At 41.8% G+C, this 25,557-nt stretch overlaps 1 protein-coding gene across 1 annotated transcript in view; it reads left to right on the plus strand.

The window, feature by feature from the left end:
- LOC126484229 (anillin-like) overlaps positions 1 to 25,557 on the plus strand; it is a 107,036-nt gene that overhangs the window by 41,289 nt on the left and 40,190 nt on the right. Inside the window, exons 6-9 of the mRNA XM_050107644.1 lie at positions 11,939 to 12,094; positions 22,117 to 22,325; positions 22,410 to 22,583; positions 22,760 to 22,954. Coding sequence (XP_049963601.1) covers positions 11,939 to 12,094; positions 22,117 to 22,325; positions 22,410 to 22,583; positions 22,760 to 22,954 — 734 coding nt within the window. The remainder of the gene's footprint in view (positions 1 to 11,938; positions 12,095 to 22,116; positions 22,326 to 22,409; positions 22,584 to 22,759; positions 22,955 to 25,557) is intronic.

Below are 25,557 nucleotides of genomic sequence, written 5' to 3' on the forward strand. Positions count from 1 at the left end.
TTTTCTTGTTTCACATAACTTTATCTAAATTTCTAGTGAAATAAGGCCCTTTAAACCCATCATCATCATCATAATCATCATCCACAAAAACAGCACTTTCCCATCACTCAATCCTATCAGTGGCTGTAGAGTAAATTTTATAATTAAATTTGACAAGTGTTGGAATGGTTTGCTTGTCATGGCTTCTCAGTAAAAAGGTAACAGGGCACAGAAATCTGCCCCTCTTATTGTGTAATTTTTCAAAATCAAACAGACTGTTTCCACCTTTCTCCATCAGCCTAATAAAAGCACCAGAAGTGACTTTCCAGGCTTTATCATAGAAGCTATTGCAATGGTATATTGATAATTTTTACTTTTCAGAACATCCAACTGCAACTTAATGAAACACATTTTCCTGCCATTCTCTTGCTTTATTCTCTGCAAGGCATGTTCAGTGGTCTGTAAATTGAACATACTTTTACTATTTACTTCACATTTTGGGGCAATGTAACTATAGGATATAAACAGCACTGGTCGTTGCTGTTTTCTAAGATGTAGTAATATTTTAAATTCTACTTACAAGGTTGTGTGAGCAATTTTTGCGTACTATGTTTGTTCCATTTTTGATGCTGTTCCTCTTCTTATAATTGTTACTTGGGATTTTTCCACATTTCACAGCACTAGGAACTGAATACCTGTTCTGATGAAATGTTTTAATGTTTTGGTTTGTGTTGCTGACTGTCGGATGTTTTTGCCAAAGATCGAATGTTATTGCCAACTTTAGAGTGTAATGTTTGAAGTATCTGTGATATGTTTCTTTTATTAAGTGTAGTAGGGAGCCTGTACTGATGTGTGTTTGCTCATTTATCATATGTTTGTTTTCAGCAATGATTTTATGACTGTGAAAGTTTTCTTGCATTTGTATAAGGTATTTTCCATAGTTGTTTATTCTCATTATTTTCATTTCTTGTTCCATGTGTGGTGGTTATGATATTTTAAATGTTCTGAAAATATGAAGTGGTTTGTTTTGTACTTCAGACACCCAATTTTCTTTTTCTAATTTTTTTAACTGTGTTTTAAATTTTTTTAAATTCCTAGATGTGATGCCTGTGTATACTGCATCACATCTTTGACATTCAAGTTTATATATTCTTGATCCCTGGAATTTATCCCTCTTGGTTGTTGGATGGCTTAGGTGCATTTGGAGGGTTTGCCCACTCTTGTATGCTATTTGGAAGTCCTGTCTTTTTAGTATGTTTGCAACTCTGTGTATTAATTTGTGTGTGTAAGTAGCAATGTATCATCTGCTTCTTTTCTGTATGATGTTGTCACTGTGTGTGTTTGTAAGTTTTTAGCTTGTGAGTTATCTTGTATTCTGGAAGTGCTGTTTGTTTTGCATTTGTTTTATTTTTTGATTGAGTCTGTGTACTACATGTGTGTCATATGCAATGTTCCTAGCTATTTGTACTCATTTCTTTTTCATAGTTTCTCTTGATGAGTGGAATCCTGTTTAATGTGTATTTGTGGTGCAAGCTTTTGGTTGTGGGGATGATTTGATGTGGAATGTACATATCATTGTGGCTGTGGCTGCCAGTTTTCTAATATGTTAAATGTATGTTTGCTCTTTTTTTTTATTATGTCAAGAGAATTTGATTTCTTTCCCTTTTCTTCAAGTGTGAATTTTATGTTTTGATGTGCTTTGTTGATTTCAGATTGCAGTTCATCTATTTTTCCATTGGGCTCATCTATCAGACATATAAAGTCAACAACATATCTGTACCAACATATGATTTCAAAACTTTCATTAGTGGTTATCTTTTCAAATATTTGATTTCCTAGATGACTGATGAAAATACCTTCAACATCTAATTATACTACTGTCTCTTTATCTAATTTACTGAACATGTAAATCTTTTTATTTGTTCTAGTTACCACTAATGAAAAAATGTGATGCCTTTAACATAGTCATTTTACTGACAAATGATGCAACAAGTAGTTCATTTTTGTAGAAGTGTATGACAACAAATTCAGATCAAATAAAACATACATCACAGAAAAGTGTGCCCAAACCACCCCCTCAGTACAATCAGTACACAGTATAGCCTTCTCTGGCAACAATAAAGGTGTGTATTCTCTTGTGCAAGTGATCATAAAGGTGCCAAATGATATTATGTGATAGTGTGTCCCAATCTTATGTTGCAACCTTCTTGCAGACTGTGGAGAATAAGTAAGTTCCCACTTTGGCATGTTCATGTATGTTCAGCCGACATGAGGTTTGGTAATTTTGATGGCCAGGACACTATTGTTTACAAAAAAGAGCATGTTATGTTGCAGCAACTATATGTGGCCATGCATTGTTCTATTGGAAAAGCACATCACCTCTCTGTTGAAGAAATGGCAGTAGCACAGGGACAAAAACCTCTGCAGTGTAGTGAGCACTGGTTACTTAACACTGCAGAAACACCAAATATGACAAGAAGCTGTAACTGATGCCTGCCACACCATGAAGCCTGGGGCAGGACCTATGTGTCATGGGTAAAAGGGCTTTGGAATAGACCGCTCACCAGGTCTACGCCATACACATATATGTCCATCATACACATACAGGCAGAACCTACTCTCATCACTGAGGACAACAGAGCACCATTCCACTTTCCAATCAGCTCGCACAACACCAGAGTAGCTGTGCTTGGCAGTTTAGTGGTGTCGGTGGTAGCCCAGAGAGAGGCTTGATCGTAGTCCTGCTGCAAGCAAATGGTTCCCAATGGTCCTGTATGATGATCAGTCTGCAACCACTGTTCACACAATGTGTTGATCTTGATATGTGTCTGTGCTATGTGGACATTCTGAACCTGGTCTACAGGCCACTGCTAAAAGCCCCAACAGACTGCTGGAATGCTGTGCCCTACATGGGCAGTAACCTCAATACAGCCATCCAGCATCCCACAGTCCCACAATATGAGGCAGTTCAAATGGCAGAAGTTGTTCAACAGAAGTATGCACTCTTTAGTGGAGCATGATTGTATCCTAGAATGAATGTTGCAAACACTATTCACCTGTAAACTTGGCATAGTTGCTGCCTGCAGATTCAAAACAGAGGACACACAGGCTGAGCACCAGCAGATTACCAATGATTGTGACAAACAAATCACTAACACTACACCCCTCTTCATTATCATATTTTAGATCCTTGTTCCATAGTACACAGTCCTTGAGGATATCCCATTTTTCCCCCAATAGTGTATTTTGGTAACCACTGATACTTAAACTGCCTCATGATCACTGATACCAATTTCATTGTGGACATCAGAAAGATCTTTATGTTGCACAAGAAATATGAGGGTCATATGAGATTTTACATGTCAGATGCCTTTATTTGAAACACGAAAGTGTCTTCAGATGATTCACTTATCTGCATGGTCTAACTATGGTCTTATAATGTGATGCATCTATTTCTCTTTGATTTTGTGATCTTCCTTGCATGTAACACCATCTCAGTGCCATCTCTGGGGAGTATAGTTCCACTTATTATGTCATATAATTTATAGGCAATTTAATTTTTCCATGTTCTGTTCTGGAGACTTATTATTGTTTTGAATTTACCAGCTAAGAACTGAGAGCAGTTCTAGCTCTTAAATTTGCTTTGTAGTCCTGGCTTACTCAACTGCATAATTCCTTAAGTTTTCTTTCCATTCTTGTCAAAACCAAGATATTTGTAGGTCTGTCCCTGTTCTGGATTTCTAATTATCTCTTTATGCAAGTGAAAGTGTTGCTTACACAAGCTTCCCTCTAACTATGTTTTTACATGTTTATTAGTGCCAAGTCACAGGAAAATGTCATCATTGCAGCTCTTAATACAGAATAGCATGTCATTCATGATATTGATTGTCAAATAGTTAAAAATCATCTCCCCCTGCGGGTTCGGGAGTAAGAATAGGCCCGCGGTATTCCTGCCTGTCGTAAGAGGCGACTAAAAGGAGTCTCAAACTGTTTCGGCCTTTGTGATGGTCCCCTATGGGGTTTGACCACTACCTTTCCAAATTTTCCGTTAGTGCGTACCATTTGGGGAAGGACGCCTTACGTGGTGCATCTTAAATCCATCTTGCCCTAAGATCTGGCACACCCGATATTGTCATGGAGTTGTACTTACATTGAGCTTCCGGCTACATCCCCTGCAGTGTGTTCCGGGTAGCATACATTCCCTCCATTGTGCACTTCCATCTTTGCCCTTGTGATGTACATGGATATTTCGACACCCAACATCCAGCACAGTAGCCAGTCCGTTGTGGTGGGGTCGTCATGTACCCTCTTGGTGGTAGCCCCCTGACTACACAGGGATCGCACTGCTGATGCCTGAGCTGCTATCTCCCCACGTATGCCGAGGAGTAGATGCCTATCCCTCTGGGGCATCAGGACTCCCGGCAAAGGCCATCCTGCCAGGTGGTCTTTGCTGCATCTGGGTGGCGCCCATGGGGAGAGCCCCTGGTCAGAGCGGGTGGCATCAGCGCAATGAAGCGTGGTACATCATCTCTCGCTGGTGGGCCTCCACCAGCAGTCTCTAAGTGATTGAGGTCTAACCTAAATGGCAAGAAATATGATCTGAGATCATTTTCCTCCCTGGTCACTCCATGGGAGGAACGCATGGCTAAAGACAGCAGTGGAGATATTTCACCCCGATACCTTGTCTGTACGCGGGTTGTTGGAGAATCTTTTATGCCAACCGAGCCTCAGCTTTTTGTGGAACATTTAGAGGACAAGTTCGGGGAGGTGGAGGGCTTGTCCAAAATGCGCTCTGGGTCAGTACTCAACAAAACAGCATCCTCTGCCCAGTCATGGAGGTTGCTCACTTGTGACAAGTTGGGGGATGTTTCAGTTAGCATCATGCCCCATTAGAGTCTCAACATGGTCCAGGTTTTTATCTTCCACAGGGATCTTCTTCTGCAGTCCGACAATGAACTACACGCCAACCTAGAGCGACGAGGTGTTCACTTCATCCGGCGCATCCATCGGGGGTCCGAGGGATAATCAGGTAGCCACCGGTTCCTTCATCTTGGCCTTCGAGGGTGATGTCGTACCCGAAAAGGTTAAGGTGATGGTTTACTGTTGTGATGTGAAGCCATATATCCCTCCTCCAATGCGGTGTTTTAAATGCTGGAAGTTTGGGCACATGTCCTCTCGCTGTACTTCCGGCATCACGTGTTGAGATTGAGGATGTCCTTCGCATCCCAATACTCCATGTGCCCTGCCTCCTATCTGTGTTAATTGCGGAGAACACCATCCCCCTTGCTCACCGGACTGTAGGATATTCCAGAAAGAAAGGAAGATAATGGAATAAAAGACCCTGGACTGCCTGGCCTGCCCCGAGGCTAGGCGGAAATATGAGCGGCTACATACTGTGCCAGTGCCATCAACTTATGCCGCTGCTGCAACACCGGTATGATCCTCTCCCATGTCGTCAAGTACTGTTGCCTCTCAGCTATGTCAGAATTCACCGGCCCCCTTGGTTGTGGGGGGGCACTTCACTCTCAGTTGTTCCTGCTTCAGGAACAACTCCACCCCAACCATCGGGGACATTAGTTCCCCCTTCCCAGCCAGAGAAGCGTGAGTCTTCTTTGGCTACTCTTGCCAGGAAAGGGTCCCTTGGGGCCCTCCCATCCCAGGCTTTGCCCAGTGCCAAAGCAGACACCCGCAAATTTCTGAAGCAACCATCAGTCACTCTTCGTAGGGCCTCCCCAGTTGTTGTCCGTCCCTGAGACTGACCCAGTGAGGCCCTCCCAGCCAGACCCACCAAAGGCACAGTGCAGAAAGCAGTCAAAGAAAAATTATCCCAAGCATCCTGACATTTTGGTGACACCTGTCGCACCGCAACCTTCCAACTCTGCGTCTGAAGATGAGGTGGAGATTCTGGCGTCCGCTGAGGACCTGGATCTCGCCAGTCCCTCAGACTCTCTGGATAGCTGTTCCACAGGTAGTGACTCAGTAGCAGCAGGGGCCCAGGAGGTCTAATCTGCCTCCCTAGTCCCTTCACGCCTTTCTCAGCCATCGACAATATCATCCTCCAGTGGAACTGCAGCGGATTCTTCCACCATCCAGCTGAGCTCCGACAACTTATCAGACTTCACCCTTTCTTCTGCATTGCTCTTCAGGAAACTTGGTTTCCAGCAATGTGAACCGACACCCTCCATGGCTATCGGAGTTATTATAAGAACCAGGCAGCTTATGAAAGGGTGTCTGGTGGCATCTGCATCTACGTCCTTCACTCTCTTCACAGCGAGTCTGTCTACCTTTAGAGGCTGTCGCTGTTCGGGTGTGGCTGCCACAGGTTGTTACCGTCTGCAGTCTTTACCTTCCACTGGATGGTGATGTCGCACAGCATGTCCTAGCTGCACTGATAGCCCAATTGCCGCCACCTTTATTGTTACTGGGCGACTTCAATGCTCATAACCCTCTGTGGGGTGGGTCAGTGGCGACAGGTTGAGGCGACACCATTGAGCATTTATTGGCACAGCTCGATCTTTCGATTTTAAATGATGTTGCCTGCGCACTCTTCAGTGTGGCACATGACACGTACTCCGCCGTCGACCTTTCGATCTGCAGCCCTAGCCTCTTACCGTCTGTCCAATGGAGAGTGCATGACGACCTGTGTAGCAGTGACCACTTTCCGATTGTTCTGTCACTGCCACAGCGTCAGTCTTCTGGGTGCTCTTGCAGGTGGGCTATGAATAAGGCTGACTGGGACTTCTTCTCCTCCACTGCCGCTATTGAACCTCTCTCTAATGACGGCATTGATGCGGTGGTTCACTCGGTCACCACCGGCATTGTTACCGCTGCAGAATCTGCCATTCCCCATTCTTCTGGGTCCCATCAGCAGAGGACTGTGCCTTGGTGGTCGCCTGAGATCGCTGAAGCGATTAAAGATCGCCGGCGGGCACTCCAGCGTCACAAGTGACATCCCTCCATAGAACACCTTATCGCCTTCAAACGGCTGTGTGCGCGAGCCCGCCGCCTTACCCGCCAATGCAAGCAGGAGTGCTGGGAGCACCATGTGTCCACCATAGGCCTCCATGTCACTCCATCGCAGGTCTGGGCCAAGATTCAACGCCTCTATGGCTATCGGACCCCTGTCAGCGTCCCTGCGCTCTCACTGAATGGAGCAGTTTGTACCGACTCCGACGTCATTGCCAACGGCTTGGCAGAGCATTTTGCTCTGAGTTCCACTTCTGCGAATTACCCACTGGCCTTCCACTCCATTAAAGAGTGGATGGAACATCGTAGCCTTTCATTTCTCACCCACCATCCTGATCCTACAATGTTCCATTCAGTGAGTGGGAATTTCACAGTGCCCTAGCAGCTTGCCCTGATACTGCTCCTGGGCCAGATCGCATCCACTGTCAGATGCTGAAACACCTTTCAGTGGACTGCCAGCGACAGCTCCTTGACCTTTACAACCATCTCTGGGTCGACGGTGAGTTTCCTTCGCAATGGTGGGAAAGCATTGTTATCCCCATTTTGAAATCTGACAAGAAACCTTTGGAGGTGGACAGCTACTGCCCCATTAGCCTCACCAACTTTCTTTGCAAGTTGCTCAAACGGATGGTGAGCCAGCGATTGAGTTAGATACTCGAGTCAAGAGGCCTCTTGGCTCCATCTCAGGGTGGGTTCCGTAAAGGCCGCTCTGCCACTGACAATCTGGTGAGCTTGTAGTCAGCCATCCGTATAGCCTTTGCCCACCATCAGCACTGGTCACTGTCTTTTGCGACATGCGGAAGGCATATGATACTATGTGGCGCCATCACATCCTCTCTACACTTCATGATTAGGGTCTTCGGGGTCTGCTGCCGTTTTTCATTCACAATTTTCTTGCGCATCGTACCTTCCGCGTGCAAGTCATGGCCTCTCATAGTTCCTCCCAAGTTCAGGAGAACGGGTTGCCACAGGGATCTGTCTTAAGTGTGTGCCTGTCTTAAGTGTGTGCCTGTCTTAAGTGTGTGCCTGTCTTAAGTGTGTGCCTGTCTCAAGTGTGTGCCTGTCTCAAGTGTGTGCCTGTCTCAAGTGTGTGCCTGTCTCAAGTGTGTGCCTGTCTCAAGTGTGTGCCTGTCTCAAGTGTGTGCCTGTCTCAAGTGTGTGCCTGTCTCAAGTGTGTGCCTGTCTCAAGTGTGTGCCTGTCTCAAGTGTGTGCCTGTCTCAAGTGTGTGCCTGTCTCAAGTGTGTGCCTGTCTCAAGTGTGTGCCTGTCTCAAGTGTGTGCCTGTCTCAAGTGTGTGCCTGTCTCAAGTGTGTGCCTGTCTCAAGTGTGTGCCTGTCTCAAGTGTGTGCCTGTCTCAAGTGTGTGCCTGTCTCAAGTGTGTGCCTGTCTCAAGTGTGTGCCTGTCTCAAGTGTGTGCCTGTCTCAAGTGTGTGCCTGTCTCAAGTGTGTGCCTGTTTTTAATAGCAATTAACGGGCTCGCTGTGGCGGTGGGAATGTCTGTCTCAGCGTCCTTGTATGCTGACGACTTCTGCCTTTACTATAGCTCTAATGGCATTGCAGCTGCTGAACGTCAGCTGCAGGGCGCTATCCACAAGGTGCAGTCTTGGGCTGTTGTGCATGGCATTCAGTTTATGGCTGCCAAGATCTGCGTTATGCATTTCTGCCGGTAACGCACTGTTCATCCGGAGCCATGGCTTTACCTTGATGGCGAACTTCTTGCTGTGGTGGAGTCACATAGGTTTTTGGGTGTGGTTTTTGATGCCCGGTTGACTTGGCTGCCTCATATTCGGCAGCTTAAACAGATGTGTTGGTGGCATCTAAATTCTCTGCAATGCTTGAGCCACACCAGCTGGGGCACCGACCGATCTACCCTCTTATGCCTCTACCAGGCATTAATCCAGTCTCGTCTAGATTATGGGAGCCTGGCTTATGGCTCAGCATCCTCATCTGTGTTGTGGGTGCTGGACCCAATCCTACACACCAGAATACGACTTGCCACTGGTGCCTTTCAGACAATCCCTGTGGACAGCATACTTGTGGAGGCAGGTGTCCCTCCACTGCGATTAAGGCGCCAACATTTGCTGGCCGCTTATGCTGCCCATGTTTGTAGCTTCCCCGGGCATCCAAATTATCGTCTCCCATTCCCGCAGTCAGTCTTCCAACTCCCAGAACGTCGGCCCCGATCAGGTTGTACGATTGTGGTCCGGATCCGAGAGCTTCTCTCCGGGCTTGGGGTTTTCCCTGTTCCACCTCCTTTCCGGGCCCCTCTGCATACACACCCATGGTGTGTTCCTCGCCCTTGCCTTCGGCTCAACTTGACACAGAGCCCGAAGGACTCAGTCCCTCCGGCAGCCTTCCACCGCCGCTTTTATTCCATCCTCGCCACGTATCAGGGCTCTGGCGTTTTTTACACTGACGGTTCAATGGTTGCTGGTCGTGTTGGTTATGCTCTAACTCTAGGGGACCATTTACAAACAATGATTCTTGCTGGCTGGCTGCAGCATTTTCACTGCTGAGCTGGTCCCAATCTTTCATGCCCTAGAGTATATCCGCTCCTGCTCAGGTGAGTCCTTCGTTATCTGTACCGACTCCCTGAGCAGTTTACTAGCTATCAACCAGTGTTTCCCTGATGGCTGTCCAGGAGTCCCTGCATACTCTTGCCCATTGCAGTCAATCTGTGGTCTTAATGTGGACCCCAGGCCATGTTGGGATACCCGGCAATGAAAATGTTGACTGACTGGCAAAAGAGGCCACCAGTAAACCATCTCTGGACGTTGGCCCCCCGGAGACTGATTTGTGAGCAGTCTTATGCCACAAAGTTTTCACGCTATGGGATGCTGAATGGCGCAGTCTGACCACCCCTAACAAACTCTGTGCTGTCAAGGAGACGACTGCTGTGTGGCGCACCTCCTTGCGAGTCTCTCACAAGGAGTCTGTCGTCCTCTGCCGACTGCGCATTGGGCACACACAGATGACGCACGGCCACTTTTTGCACCGTGAGGACCCCCCTCTCTGTCGCTGCAGCTCAGCATTGACAGTGGTCCACATTTTGTTGGACTGTCCACTTTTAGCTGTGCTCAGGCAGACGTTTGTGCTGCCTGATACACTCCCTGCCCTTTTAACTGATGACTCTGCTCTGGCAGGTTTAGTTTTGCGTTTTATTTGGGCAGGGGGCTTTTATCATTTGCTCTAAGTGTTTCTCTTTATTTAGTGTTGATTCTGGCCTTTGCCCTACGGTTTTAGACTGAGTTTTTAATATATTTCTCGGTGGTTGGCTTTTCCTTTTTTTCTCTATGCTCGGCCAAACACCGTCACACTGTGTAATTTTAATTCGTTTTGTCTGATTTGTGTCTGTGTCTTTCTTGTCCTATGTCGTCTGCTGTCTTTTCTGTTGTTCATTTTTTATTCTCTGTGAGTGTTTTTAGTTTTTGTAAAAAGGGACCGATGACCGTAGCAGTCTGGTCCCTTTAATCCCACAAACCAACCAACCAAAAATGATCTATGCAAAAGTCTGCAGAGGGATGCCCACCATATGCAAAGCAGGTGTAGACAGAGGCTTGAAGACCTTGAACATGACCTCCTTTCCCATCTCCCTGCCCAAAACCATTTGTTCCTTCCATTCTGTTTCACTGAAGAACCAACCGGAGGGAAATTATGTTCAGTATCTTTCTTGTGACACTTGCAAACTATGTTTTTGTTCATTTTCATCTATCTGTGAGGTTTTAAACACTGTGTTTTAGTAATTTCTGTTTTGTAATTATTTACTGAATTAGACCCGAGCTTCATTCTTCTATCTTCTATGTTAAATTACAAAGCTGTCCCTGAAGATTAATCACTAAAGATCTCCAAGAAGACTGTTTGATATTACATAGCATGGTGTAGCAGTAACTTTTCTGGCATGGTATAGGAATTTTGCAATCCTACACAAAGTAATCTTATCCTCCCACACATCATTATTATATTTCTGTTATTTGCAAAAGTTTTGAAAGTTTCAAGAGGCATGAGATATAAAACAAAAAAAAAAAAAAACTCTTTACTTATCTACATCATGTCATTGTTGTTGGCTCCAAGTCTTGCATCTAGAGTACATTCTTGAGGCTGTAATTTTTATAATGTTGTGAGTTCTTGTTGAACTGAATAACTGATGAAGATTTGCTTGTTGCTATAAATATCTTATTATTTTATGCCATTCTTTTATATCACACCAACTATACAGTTACACTTCAGAATGTGAATTCACATTATTGTTAACAGAAATAGAAAGATGCCTGCATTTTCATCAGCAACATTCCCACAACTACTAACATTCTGCAGCACTCACAATGTTCCAGAGAGTTTACAAAACAAAAGAGTTTACAAACTTTCTTGACAAAGGAAGAATCATCACCAAGTTTTATCATCATTTTTATAATGAGTCCAGAAATAGATTTAATACTTAGCGTTAGATTGTGCAATTAATAATATGAATTTTAAATGTGCCAGAAATCTCATAATTACAAATATTTTTAAAAGAAGAGTAATTTTAACAGTACATACAGAGCACTAACAAATTAATTTCTTTTTACATATTTTAGCCTGAAACATCACACATCGTATGCAAAATCACATGAAGTTCATTCAGTTAGACAGCTGATATAATATTCACCTATACAAGAATTGATACATACATTGTATCAGTTATTTCTGTAAAAGAAAATATAATGTTAGAGGAGGGTGGTCCATTACAACAGCTTATTCTTACCTTTGTTCTATATCTCTATTTTTGCTGTCTATTAAAAGCAGATTGTCAGTAAAAACCTTTGGTGATAATCATTTCATTCAGATCATTTTAAAGTGGTCGCTAAATATGGTGAATAATAGCAGTGTTCATTATTTCTAATAGAATATCAGAATGAAAATATTAAAAAGGACTGTCCTTCACTTAATGATATGCTCCTGCATTATTATTAAAGACACATTTTTTTGTATTCATGATTCCTTATTTTCTTTACAGCACATATACGAAATGCTGCTTATGGTGAAATTCACCGTTTAAAATTTGAAGATTCTGCAGACACTCATATTTGTTTTGAAAAAGGAACTATCTACATAAGTGATCTGGCACTAAAAGTAAAGGAAGATTTTCATAAATCCACATTACTTGACATGGGTATGTCTAACATAATACCTATTTAAAATCTGTCTTTCAGATCTCATTTTATACTTGCCATGTGGTGTGACAAAATTCACTTTATTCTGGACCAGTTCCTTATATTTAGAAGTTGGATTACTGATGTTTTTTCATTTGTTCCAGAATGCATTATGAATGCTCATAGATAACCTATGAAACCTACTTTGATCACAATACTGAATTTTTGCTTTGCACTCTTAGATTGACAGTGTCTTATCATATACTGTAGTGATATTAAACAGTTATTTATTTTGTATATGGTGGAGCATAGAGTATTACTATACAGAGAATGTATTGTCACAGGCAGGTGATTAGAAATCTATCATTTTCATAACACTTTTATTCTATCCTGGACTTTCCATTGTTTGATATTATTATATATTATGTGACAAATGGAAAACAATGGTATTAATGAAAATAGGCCAAACTTAGAATGCAAATGTCTGACATAATACAACAATTGGCAGAGAACCACTCCTTTAAAATTAAATATAATTTCTCATTCTAGTCAACACATGCAGTGTCCGTGTCGGTGAGCTACTGCATAATGGGTTGGCTATCCTAGATTGTCTCACTGCAAATGCAAGCTGGGCCATGCACATTTTTCCATTCGAAAAGAAAATTGTTGTATATTCTTTGGTTTGTCCAGAGTATATTACCCTTCCATATACACTGAGGGAAATTAAAACCCCTGCTGGGTTAATGGTGCAGATATTTTTCTGTCTATATTCCTGATGATATTTACTGGATCCATTTGCACCCATTTATGGCATTTTCCAAGTCATTCATCAAAGAGCTCTGTAGCAGTTCACATTGTCATTATCTGAACTTTAATCAGGAGGATTTACATTTATATGATTACTCTGCAATTCACATTTAAGTGCTTGGCAGAGGTTCATCGAACCACAATCATACTATCTCTCTACCATTCCACTCTCCCGAACAGCGCGCGGGAAAAACGAACACCTAAACCTTTCTATTCGAGCTCTGATTTCTCTGATTTCTCTTATTTTATTTTGATGATCATTCCTACCTATGTAGATTGGGCTCAAAAAAATGTTTTCGCATTCGGAAGAGAAAGTTGGTGACTGAAATTTCGTAAATAGATCTCACCGCGACGAAAAACATCTTTGCTTTAATGACTTCCATCCCAACTCGCGTGTCATATCTGCCACACTCTCTTCCCTATTACATGATAATACAAAAAGAGCTGCCCTTTTTTGGATCCTTTCTATGTCCACCGTCCATCCCACCTGGTAAGGATCCCACACCGCGCAGCAATATTCTAACAGAGGACGAATGAGTGTAGTGTAAGCTGTCTCTTTAGTGGACTTGTTGCATCTTCTAAGTGTCATGCAAATGAAACGCAACCTTTGGCTCGCCTTCCCCACAATATTATCTATGTGGTCTTTCCAACGGAAGTTGTTCGTAATTTTTACACCCAGGTACTTAGTTGAATTGACAGCCTTGAGAATTGTACTATTTATCGAGTAATCGAATTCCAATGGATTTCTTTTGGAACTCATGTGGATCACCTCACACTTTTTATTATTTAGCGTCAACTGCCACCTGCCAAACCATACAGCAATCTTTTCTAAATCGCTTTGCAACTGATACTGGTCTTCGGATGACCTTACTAGATGGTAAATTACAGCATCATCTGCAAACAACCTAAGAGAACTGCTCAGATTATCACCCAGGTCATTCATATAGATCAGGAACAGAGAGGCCCCAGGACACTTCCCTGGGAAACACCTGATATCACTTCAGTTTTACTTGATGATTTGCCGTCTATTACTACGAACTGCGACCTTCCTGACAGGAAATCACGAATCCAGTCGCACAACTGAGATGATACCCCATAGGCCTGCAGCTTGATTAGAAGTCACTTGTGAGGAACGTTGTCAAAAGCTTTCCAGAAATCTAGAAATACTGAAGCAACTTGAGATTCCCTGTCGATAGCGGCCATTACTTCGTGCGAATAAAGAGCTAGCTGCGTTGCACAAGAACGATGTTTTCTGAAACCATGCTGATTATGTATCAATAGATCATTTCCTTTGAGGTGATTCATAACGTTTGAATACAGTATATGCTCCAAAACCCTACTGCAAACCGACGTCAATGATATAGGTCTGTAGTTCGATGGATTACTCCTACTACCCTTCTTAAACACTGGTGCAACCTGTGCAGTTTTCCAATCTGTAGGTACAGATCTATCAGTGAGTGAGCGGTTGTATATGATTTCCAAGTAGGGAGCTATTGTATCAGTGTAATCTGAAAGGAGCCTAATCGGTATACAATCTGGACCTGAAGACTTGCCCGTATCAAGTGATTTGAGTTGCTTCGCAACCCCTAAGGTATCTACTTCTAAGAAACTCATGCTAGCAGCTTTTCATGTTTCAAATTCTGGAATATTCCATTCATCTTCCCTGGTGAAGGAATTTCGGAAAACTGTGTTCAATAACTCCGCTTTAGCGGCACAGTCGTCGGTAACAGTACCATCGGCACTGCGCAGCGAAGGTATTGACTGTGTCTTATTGTTTGTGTGCTTTACATACAACCAGAATTACTTCAGATTTTCTACCAAATTTCAAGACAATGTTTCGTTCTGGAACCTATTAAAGGCATCTCACATTGAAGTCCGTGCCAGATTTCGCGCGTCTGTAAATTTTAGCCAATCTTCGGGATTTCGCGTTCTTCTGAACTTTGCATGTTTTTTCCGTTGCCTCTGCAACAGTGTTCAGATCTGGTTTGTGTACCATGGGGATCAGTTCCATCTCTTACCAATTTATGGGGTGTGAATCTCTCAATTGCTGTTGCTACTATATCTTTGAATTTGAGCCACATCTCGTCTACATTTGCATAGTCAGTTCGGAAGGAATGGAGATTGTCTCTTAGGAAGGCTTCTAGTGACACTTTATCCACTTTTTTAAATAAAATTATTTCACATTTGTTTCTGGTGGATTTGGAAGAAATGGTATTGAGCCTAGCTACAACGACCTTGTGATCACTAATCCCTGTATCAGTCATGATGCTCTCTATTAGCTCTGGACTGTTTGTGGCTAAGAGGTCAAGTGCGTTTTTGCAACCATTTACAATTTGCGTGGGTTTGCAATTTCCTCGAACAATCATGTAATAAACTTCTCTGGCTTCAGAGTTTGGATGGAGAGATAAGGCTTAGAGTTAGAAGTTGCTAGCTTGGTATAATTTCTAGCTAGCCTCTGATTGTATGCATCATTGTATCAGCTTGAGTTTTGAGCTTGCTGGCATGTCTGATGCTTGACCACACAGGAGTACAAGCTGCTGTGCTATACAATAATCTTTGTGCTGAGAGACAGAGCATTGCAACTGTTGACCCCTGTGTGGTACCACACAGCTTTTGGAATTTTATCGCTGGTGTGGTCTTCAGCTATATCATTTATCCCATGCCAAACAATCTCTTCCTTTCTCCCTGGTCACTCATGGTAGCCACATCTGAAGTGAAAAACAGGTGTTTTTTTTTTTAAACATACCAATAACCTTATCGCATCCTTTATTCGTAGACAATGTCCTATCCGCCTCATCCAAATAGATATCCTGTGACATCTGCTCCTCTAACTCCAATAAACCTGTGACTTCTGAAATTTTCCCGGCGTATTTCTTCTTCTAATAATTTCCGGGTATGCAGCCGGATCCCGTCAACATTCTGCCACGATATTTCGGCCCAGAGACGTCCGGCCATCATCAGGTGAGTACACAACTACTGAAGAGCCCAGGTGCAGTCGCGGTATTTATGCCGAATCTCGCGCATGTGAAATGTACTGGCATCCTACAGCGCATGCGTCAGGTGTTGACATGCGCAGCATAGCCGAGTTGTACGTGCTGCCCTCAGTGGTGGAAATAAAGGTTCATCTAGTCATTGAGTATCGAACGACACTGTCGATTCCGCTGTGATTGTATAATTTTAATAACAGGATTCCAATTTCCAGGATTGACGGCGTATCCTGGACCAAGGCAGACTTGGCTCACAGGGACAGTACGAACAGACAAAGTGCGAAGTTTAGCCAACTCGTAACACGAAAACCGCAAGAAGCTATCTCTGGACGATCCGTGGTGAACCTCACGGAGAAATCTTTTGACGATGCGACGATGTCAGTGCTTGCGAAAGGTTTAAACTTCTCTCCTACACCTGCCTCACTGCCTTTAACGGATTTCATCAGTTCCATTGAGGAAGCCATTAGACGTCTCCCTGTGGATTCTGCAGACGAAATTCGAAGTGAATCTTGCCGAACGTTGTTGAAATGTGCGCCACAACGGAGTAACATCTCGCCAGCTGAAAGAGCTGCTCTCCGCAGCCTGAGAGAAGATACTAGCACAGTCGTACTGCCTGCGGATAAGGGTAACGCCACAGTTCTTCTGACAAGAGAAGCCTACAACGAGAAGATATATTGTCAGCTAAATGATTCTACGTACCGTAGAATTGAAAAGGACCCAACAAGCCGAATATCAAGGAAAACTACTACCCTTTTGAACGACTGTTCTCTACCTGAAGAAGTTATCAAGAAATTGAGACCACACAATGCAGTACCACCAAGACTCTACAGTCTTCCGAAGATACACAAGGATGGTGCCCCACTACGATTAATAGTGAGTAATATTGGTGCTGCGACCTATTCTACAGCAAAATATCTGGCCTCATTACTAAAGCCGTATGTGGGTAAGTGTTGCCACCATATACGTAATTCCGAGGATTTTGTCAGTCGCTTGAAGGAAGTTAAGCTTAGCAGCTCGGATTTATTAGTCAGCCTTGATGTGGTCTCACTTTTTACCAAAGTGCCTTTAATGGAATCATTACATCTTGTTGTTGTGTGTTGTTGTGGTCTTCAGTCCTGAGACTGGTTTGATGCAGCTCTCCATGCTACTCTATCCTGTGCAAGCTTCATCATCTCCCAGTACCTACTGCAACCTACATCCTTCTGAATCTGCTTAGTGTATTCATCTCTTGGTCTCCCTCTACGATTTTTACCCTCCACGCTCCCCTCCAATACTAAATTGGTGATCCCTTGATGCCTCAGAACATGTCCTACCAACCGATCCCTTCTTCTGGTCAAGTTGTGCCACAAACTTCTCTTCTCCCCAATCCTATTCAATACTTCCTCATTAGTTATGTGATCTACCCATCTAATCTTCAGCATTCTTCTGTAGCACCACATTTCGAAAGCTTCTATTCTCTTCTTGTCCAAACTATTTATCGTCCATGTTTCACTTCCATACATGGCTACACTCCATACAAATACTTTCAGAAATGACTTCCTGACACTTAAATCAATACTGGATGTTAACAAATTTCTCTTCTTCAGAAACGCTTTCCTTGCCATTGCCAGCCTACATTTTATATCCTCTCTACTTCGACCATCATCAGTTATTTTGCTCCCCAAATAGCAAAACTCCTTTACTACTTTAAGTGCCTCATTTCCTAATCTAATTCCCTCAGCATCACCCGACTTAATTAGACTACATTCCATTATCCTTGTTTTGCTTTTGTTGATGTTCATCTTATATCCTCCTTTCAAGACACTGTCCATTCCATTCAACTGCTCTTCCAAGTCCTTTGCTGTCTCTGACAGAATTACAATGTCATCGGCGTACCTCAAAGTTTTTATTTCTTCTCCATGAATTTTAATACCTACTCCGAATATTTCTTTTGTTTCCTTTACTGCTTGCTCAATATACAGATTGAACAACATCGGGGAGAGGCTACAACCCTGTCTTACTCCCTTCCCAACCACTGCTTCCCTTTCATGTCCCTCGACTCTTATAACTGCCATCTGGTTTCTGTACAAATTGTAAATAGCCTTTCGCTCCCTGTATTTTACCCCTGCCACCTTCAGAATTTGAAAGAGAGTATTCCAGTCAACATTGTCAAAAGCTTTCTCTAAGTCTACAAATGCTAGAAACGTAGGTTTGCCTTTCCTTAATCTTTCTTCTAAGATAAGTCGTAAGGTCAGTATTGCCTCACGTGTTCCAGTGTTTCTACGGAATCCAAACTGATCTTCCCCGAGGTTGGCTTCTACTAGTTTTTCCATTCGTCTGTAAAGAATTCGTGTTAGTATTTTGCAGCTGTGACTTATTAAGCTGATAGTTCGGTAATTTTCACATCTGTCAACACCTGCTTTCTTTGGGATTGGAATTATTATATTCTTCTTGAAGTCTGAGGGTATTTCGCCTATCTCATACATCTTCCTCACCAGATGGTAGAGTTTTGTCAGGACTGGCTCTCCCCCGGCCGTCAGTAGTTCCAATGGAATATTGTCTACTCCGGGGGCTTTGTTTCGACTCAGGTCTTTCAGCGCTCTGTCAAACTCTTCACGCAGTATCATATCTCCCATTTCATCTTCATCTACATCCTCTTCCATTTCCATAATATTGTCCTCAAGTACATCGCCCTTGTATAGACCCTCTATATACTCCTTCCACCTTTCTGCTTTCCCTTCTTTGCTTAGAACTGGGTTTCCATCTGAGCTCCTGATATTCATACAAGTCGTTCTCTTATCTCCAAAGATCTCTTTAATTTTCCTGTAGGCGGTATCTATCTTACCCCTAGTGAGATAGGCCTCTACATCCTTACATTTGTCCTCTAGCCATCCCTGCTTAGCCATTTTGCACTTCCTGTCGATCTCATTTTTGAGACGTTTGTATTCCTTTTTGCCTGTTTCACTTATTGCATTTTTATATTTTCTCCTTTCATCAATTAAATTCAATATTTCTACTGTTACCCAAGGATTTCTACTAGCCTTCGTCTTTTTACCTACTTGATCCTCTGCTGCCTTCACTACTTCATCCCTCAAAGCTACCCATTCTTCTTCTACTGTATTTATTTCCCCCACTCCTGTCAGTTGCTCCCTTATGCTCTCCCTGAATCTCTGTACAACCTCTGGTTCTTTTATTTTATCCAGGTCCCATCTCCTTAAATTCCCACCTTTTTGCAGTTTCTTCAGTTTTAATCTACAGGTCATAACCAATAGATTGTGGTCAGAGTCCACATCTGCCCCTGGAAATGTCTTACAATTTAAAACCTGGTTCCTAAATCTCTGTCTTACCATTATATAATCTATCTGATACCTTTTAGTATCTCCAGGGTTCTTCCATGTATACAACCTTCTTTCATGATTCTTAAACCAAGTGTTAGTTATGATTATGTTGTGCTCTGTGCAAAATTCTACCAGGCGGCTTCCTCTTTCATTTCTGTCCCCCAATCCATATTCACCTACTATGTTTCCTTCTCTCCCTTTTCCTACACTCGAATTCCAGTCACCCATGACTATTAAATTTTCGTCTCCCTTCACAATCTGAATAATTTCTTTTATTTCATCATACATTTCTTCAATTTCTTCGTCATCTGCAGAGCTAGTTGGCATATAAACTTGTACTACTGTAGTAGGTGTGGGCTTCGTATCTATCTTGGCTACAATAATGCGTTCACTATGCTGTTTGTAGTAGCTTACCCGCATTCCTATTTTCCTATTCATTATTAAACCTACTCCTGCATTACCCCTATTTGATTTTGTGTTTATAACCCTGTAGTCACCTGACCAGAAGTCTTGTTCCTCCTGCCACCGAACTTACATCTTATTGGTAACTTATTCAGTGCAGAAATGACGGCCTTGTTTGAACATATACTCTCCTCAACGTACTTTTTATTCAATGACGAATTCTTTGAACAAACAGACGGCGTCGCCATGGGGAGCCCTTTGTCGCCTGTGGTAGCTAATCTCTTTATGGAGGACTTTGAGGAGAAAGCACTTGAGTCTGCTGTTTTAAAGCCTACGGTCTTCTGGCGGTACGTAGATGATACTTTCGCTGTATGGCCTCATGGCAAACAGGAACTGGAGAAATTCCTTCATCACTTAAACTCATTACATGAGAACATCAAATTTACGATGGAGATTGAAAAAGAGGGCACTTTACCATTTCTAGACATGCTAGTACACCGTAAAAATGATGGGTCATTAGGACATTCTGTGTACAGGAAAGCGACTCACACAGATCTGTATCTCCAGGCGTCAAGCTGCCATCACCCAGCACAAACAGCCGGTGTTCTCAGTACCTTAATACATCGAGCGCATATAATATCGGATGATGAAAACCTCCACGCAGAATTAGAACACTTGGAGAAGGTTTTCAAAGAGAATGGCTACACTTCTCGCCAAATAAGGAAGGCCATGCGCAACTATCATAACAAGAAGCAACGCACTGAGGACGCAGATGATGACTTTAAATCAACTGCGTTCCTTCCATACGCCGGGAATGTGTCGTCGAAAATAGGCCGATTACTGAAGAAAAATAAAATCAAGGTTATCTTCCATCCACCAGCAAAGAACCGGGCCCTGGTTGGATCCGTTAAAGACGATTTACAACTGAAGAAGGCAGGCGTCTACAAAATTCCCTGTGAATGTGGTGCTGCATATATTGGCCAGACGACAAGAACTGTCCATGAACGATGTATAGAACATGAAAGATACACCCGTCTGCGGCAACCGTCAAAATCGGCAGTAGCAGAGCACTGTATTTCTTTGGGACATTCAATGGAATACAATGTAACAAAAATTTTATCCCCGGTTTCCGGTTTTTGGGATTCCGTAATCAAGGAATCAGTGGAAATACGTCTTGCCAATAATCTTATAAATCGAGACAACGGCTTTCAGCTGGATAAAAATTGGAATCCTGTTATTAAAATTATACAATCACAGCGGAATCGACAGTGTCGTTCGATACTCAATGACTAGATGAACCTTTATTTCCACCACCGAGGGCAGCACGTACAACTCGGCTATGCTGCGCATGTCAACACCTGACGCATGCGCTGTAGGATGCCAGTACATTTCACATGCGCGAGATTCGGCATAAATACCGCGACTGCACCTGGGCTCTTCAGTAGTTGTGTACTCACCTGATGATGGCCGGACGTCTCTGGGCCGAAATATCGTGGCAGAATGTCGACGGGATCCGGCTGCATACCCGGAAATTATTAGAAGTCCAATAAACCTGTTAATCAGCCACCACCCAGCAGTTCTCTGATCATTCTTGCCTCGAAAAGCTCAACTGCTTTCTTCACCAGGCTTAGAGCACCTCTTGTCAAGCTCTAAATGAGAAATGTCCTACCCATATCACCCAAGGTTGTGTTCCACCATTCACTCACTCACTCACTCACTCACTCACTCACTCACTCACTCACGCACCCACCCATACTACTGAATATCTATATCCATCTCTGTTCCAATCTTGCTCCCAGTCCTGTGTGATCAGTTATTCCCTTGTGGTGGACCCATGTGCAAGAGCTGCCCCATACCCATGCCTACACACCATGTTTTCCTGCAGTCCTATTACTGGCATTTCCTACCATAGAAGAGGCAGGGGAATGTATGAAAGCAGCTATGTTATATATCAGCTATGCTGCAATTACTGCACAGCATTCTAAGTGGGCATGACAAGAAACCAACTGTGTACTTACATGACTGGCCACTGCCAAACTGTGGCATACAGTGAATTTGATGATTCAGTTGCCACGCATGCTGTGCAACACAACAAAAATGATTTCAACAACTTCAGTGACAATGTTTTGAATAGTTTATAGACATTTCAGATTCTATAGTGATCTTCTAATCATAAGCAAGTAAGCCATAAATTCAACTCTCCTGTTTTCTGTTGAAACTTACTGTAAGGAAGAAAACAAAACAGCACATACTTGTATATACAACTTTTGTGAAATTACTTGTAAGGAGAAAGAATATATATGGAAGAAACAATTAGTCTAATGATTTTAATGTCATGCTATAATAGGTAAAGCTGACTGCTAGACAAGAAACTGAGCCCCACATTTCCACAGCAGGGTATTGTTCTTTTTTGCAGTTGGTTTTAAATATCGCCTATGTCTGTCCAAGAGTTCATTAGAATACTGTGTACAATTTTTTAAAAATAAGTGGCTTAATACATTTGAATTATTTTTTCATCCCCTGTTGCAGAAATGAGAACATGGTTTGTATGTTTAATGACGCACAATGGCAGAGTGCTTGCTACAGAAGCTGAAGCATACACCAAAGAAGGACACATTAGATTCTCAGGATGTTATGCATTCACTGAACTGCGGAAAGATTTTACCATAAGAGTTCAAGTTTACTGTTTGAAACTGAGAAAACAGATACCAGGATGTCAGTCAAAACCTCTCTCATTGGTAGTTCTTTGATTGCTTTTGTGTTTGAATGAATTAATATTCCTATTGTAAGAGTTTTATTTTGAAGTATTCATTTTGTATCAGATGCCAATGGCAGTTTTTGGGTGTCCAGTCTCATGTAAAAAAGCAAAGAATAGTTGGAGGAAGGCTAGTCCAGATTTGCATGAAAGAATAAAAACTTCCTCATTCACTCCAGCAGGAGAGCTTCATTTGAGAGTTCATGATGTTCACTGCTCTAAGCCTTGGCCACTACGTAAGGTGAGTGGTATTCTTTTCATAGAAAAAACTATAAGATCTGCATTTAGAGGTAAAATGGTTTGTGGTTTTAAGTGCTGTGGCTTTGTTCCTTTAATGCTCTGTTGATCAACACTTTCATAAGTAACAGGATTTTTTTTCACTTTCATATTTAATTTTCTCAACTTGTTGCTTTTTAGGTACCTCCTTCGTCGCCTCTAGTTGGCACAATTGATTTGGAGCTCAAAACATCACTTAAACTAATGGCTGAATATTCAGGATTTTTAAATTTGTCTGAAGAATTCTCATTGCCTGGATCATGGCAGAGATACTGGTTTTATTTGAAAGAACATATGTTATATTATTGGAATTATCCATTAGATAAAGATATAAAGGTAAAAGTTCATTTGAAAGAAACGCAATAACGATAGAAGCTGAAGTAATGAGTTAAAATTCATGCCAAGTCCTAGCCTTTTAATTCTTTTCCTCACCTTCTGTTGTTATTGAACATTAAGCTGAGATTAAATATGTCTCCAAGAAAATGTAATTACATCAGATCAAAAGAAAAAAAAGACATCAGTTTATTATTTTTCCTTCTATTATTATAATTATGGATTGCAAACGTGCAATAGGAAAACTGACTGGAGTTGTAGAACACTTGTGTAAAAACTTAAATAATTTGTCACCAAATTCAGTAAATTTTTTATAAACAATGCTGAATGAAAGGCAGCATGAGTGGTCAGGTTGGGCTTTTTTGCTCCACTCCCATGGGGGAGCATTACAGATAGGCAGAAAGAAATGAACTGGCAAATTTTTAAAACAGATACATAACAACCCATGAAAGCCTGCATGTTAAGTCTAATAACAGGGACACTGGGAAGTACTATCTGCCATGCACTTCACAGTGGTTTTGTTTGCACAGCATAGATGTAGTATAGATTCAATTCAATTCACTTTATCTTCCATTTTATCATATACGTGATATATAGGAATGACAAGAGACAGAAAGAGAATAATGTTTTTAACAATTAAGGCAAATAACATTTTCTTAATTACACTTTACATATTTTGTCTTCTTTTTACATGCAAGATAAAAAAGTGGGGTATGTAGAAGGGTTTGTCTTAAAACACATTGGCAAATAGATTTATTTGAATTATTAGGTACAAAATGAAAGCATCACTGATAATAATGACTGTTAGACACTGCCATTAAACAGATTATAAAAAATCCTCTGGATATTTATACACAATTAAAATTTCCTACATCTAAAACTACAAAATAATTTTTTGTGAATCATTTATACTTTAAGAAATGTTTATGTAATTCTCACCATTCATCTGCACGTGAATTGTTGCCTGTCCTTACTTTATGTTTGTAGTTTGTCAGAGAATATCCATCACTGTGAAAAAAAAAATCATAAACATTATTACGTTGATGAGAGAACTGCTCCAAACAGAAAAGATGTGTGTTATTTTATTGAGCAGCAGATAATGGAATGGTATCATTCTTCCCACCACTGAAACTTGTTCACTTAAATGTTATTTGTTCTTATCTTATTTCTCTGTCTGCAAAGTTACAGCCTTATTGCTAAAAGCTTTTTCTTAATCTATAAATCATATAACTTCACATTTCTTAACCCAATTTTCTAAAATAAATCATAGGATCGGTATTGCCTTGGGTGTTCTTACAATTCTCCTGCACCCACATCTTTTCAGAATTTGACTTCTACCGATTTTTCCATTAAATTGAGTAAACATATTGCAGCTATGAATTATTAAACAAATTGTTTGGTAATCATTATGTCTGTTAGCATCTTCCTTCTTTGGAGTAGGGGTTTCTATGTGTTTCTTAATACATTACATTAATACTTGTTCCATAGATCATGAGTACCACATTTCATAATGATGTGGTACTTTAAGCCTGAGGTTATTTTGCCTGTTTACTATGTCTTGCATAGTAGGTATGATAGTTTTATCATGGCTGGATCTCCCAAATATTTCAGTAATTCAGAGGATATGCAGCCCATTTTCTGACATCATTCATATAAGGAGGATGACCTTAATAGCATAACATTTCCATTTCCCTTGCAGAACATAATTTGGCAAGATCACAGGAAACATGAAAGACTTATTATTCTTATTTGATTCTACAATAACTAATAGTTAATGAGTTTATATGTTGCTTGCTCTATGGCAGTCTTTAATGAAATCAAAATTAGCAGCTGTTATTCCCAGAAAGAAGCTAACATTCTATTATAAGCTACATTTTAAAGAACTTCAAATAACAATCTGAGGATGAAAATGGGTCAATAACTATGGGCCAGTTGCTTACTTCTGTTTTTGTAAATGTGTATTATAAGGGGTGATGAAAGTTTCCATTTGAGTGTGTAGCTGCACCACATATGTAGTCTGGCATGACCCATGTGTGGGTATGTGTTCAAGCACAGACATTTAGGTAAGGGTTTAGGGTGGCATTCATGCCTTTCTTATGTGTGTGGGGTAAATTCAGAAAGGTGAACTGTGTTGATTTTGTTATCAAATGTTTCCAGAAAGAACCAATAATCCTTTTCTTGGCTGCTGAAAGACAAACACCAGTAGATGTCCATCAGAGAATGAAGAAAGTGTATGGGGCAGCATGACTTTTGAGAACGACTGTTGTGAATGGTGCACCAAGTTCCATACTGTTGCCTTATGACACTGACCATCATCATACCACAAATGCCAATAGATCTAGCAGGCATGGAATAATGTGCCCAAGACAGTACTTGCCACTTGTATCACTGACTCCATGCCAGAGCCAGTACCTGCACTGCTGCCTCTGGAGACTACATAAAGCACTAATATAGGTATTCCAGTACAGATTAATATGTGGTCCCCAAGAACTGCCAGTTATTTATCTGTCAAGATGGTCATTTCATGTACTTCTTATATATTGTTTTACCAATAAATGTTGAGTGAACTGGTAAACCCTAAAAGAAGGTTTTCCTTTTCCAACCTC

The sequence above is a fragment of the Schistocerca serialis genome, chromosome 6, assembly GCF_023864345.2.
Source record: "Schistocerca serialis cubense isolate TAMUIC-IGC-003099 chromosome 6, iqSchSeri2.2, whole genome shotgun sequence".
Taxonomy (NCBI): Eukaryota; Metazoa; Arthropoda; class Insecta; order Orthoptera; family Acrididae; genus Schistocerca; species Schistocerca serialis.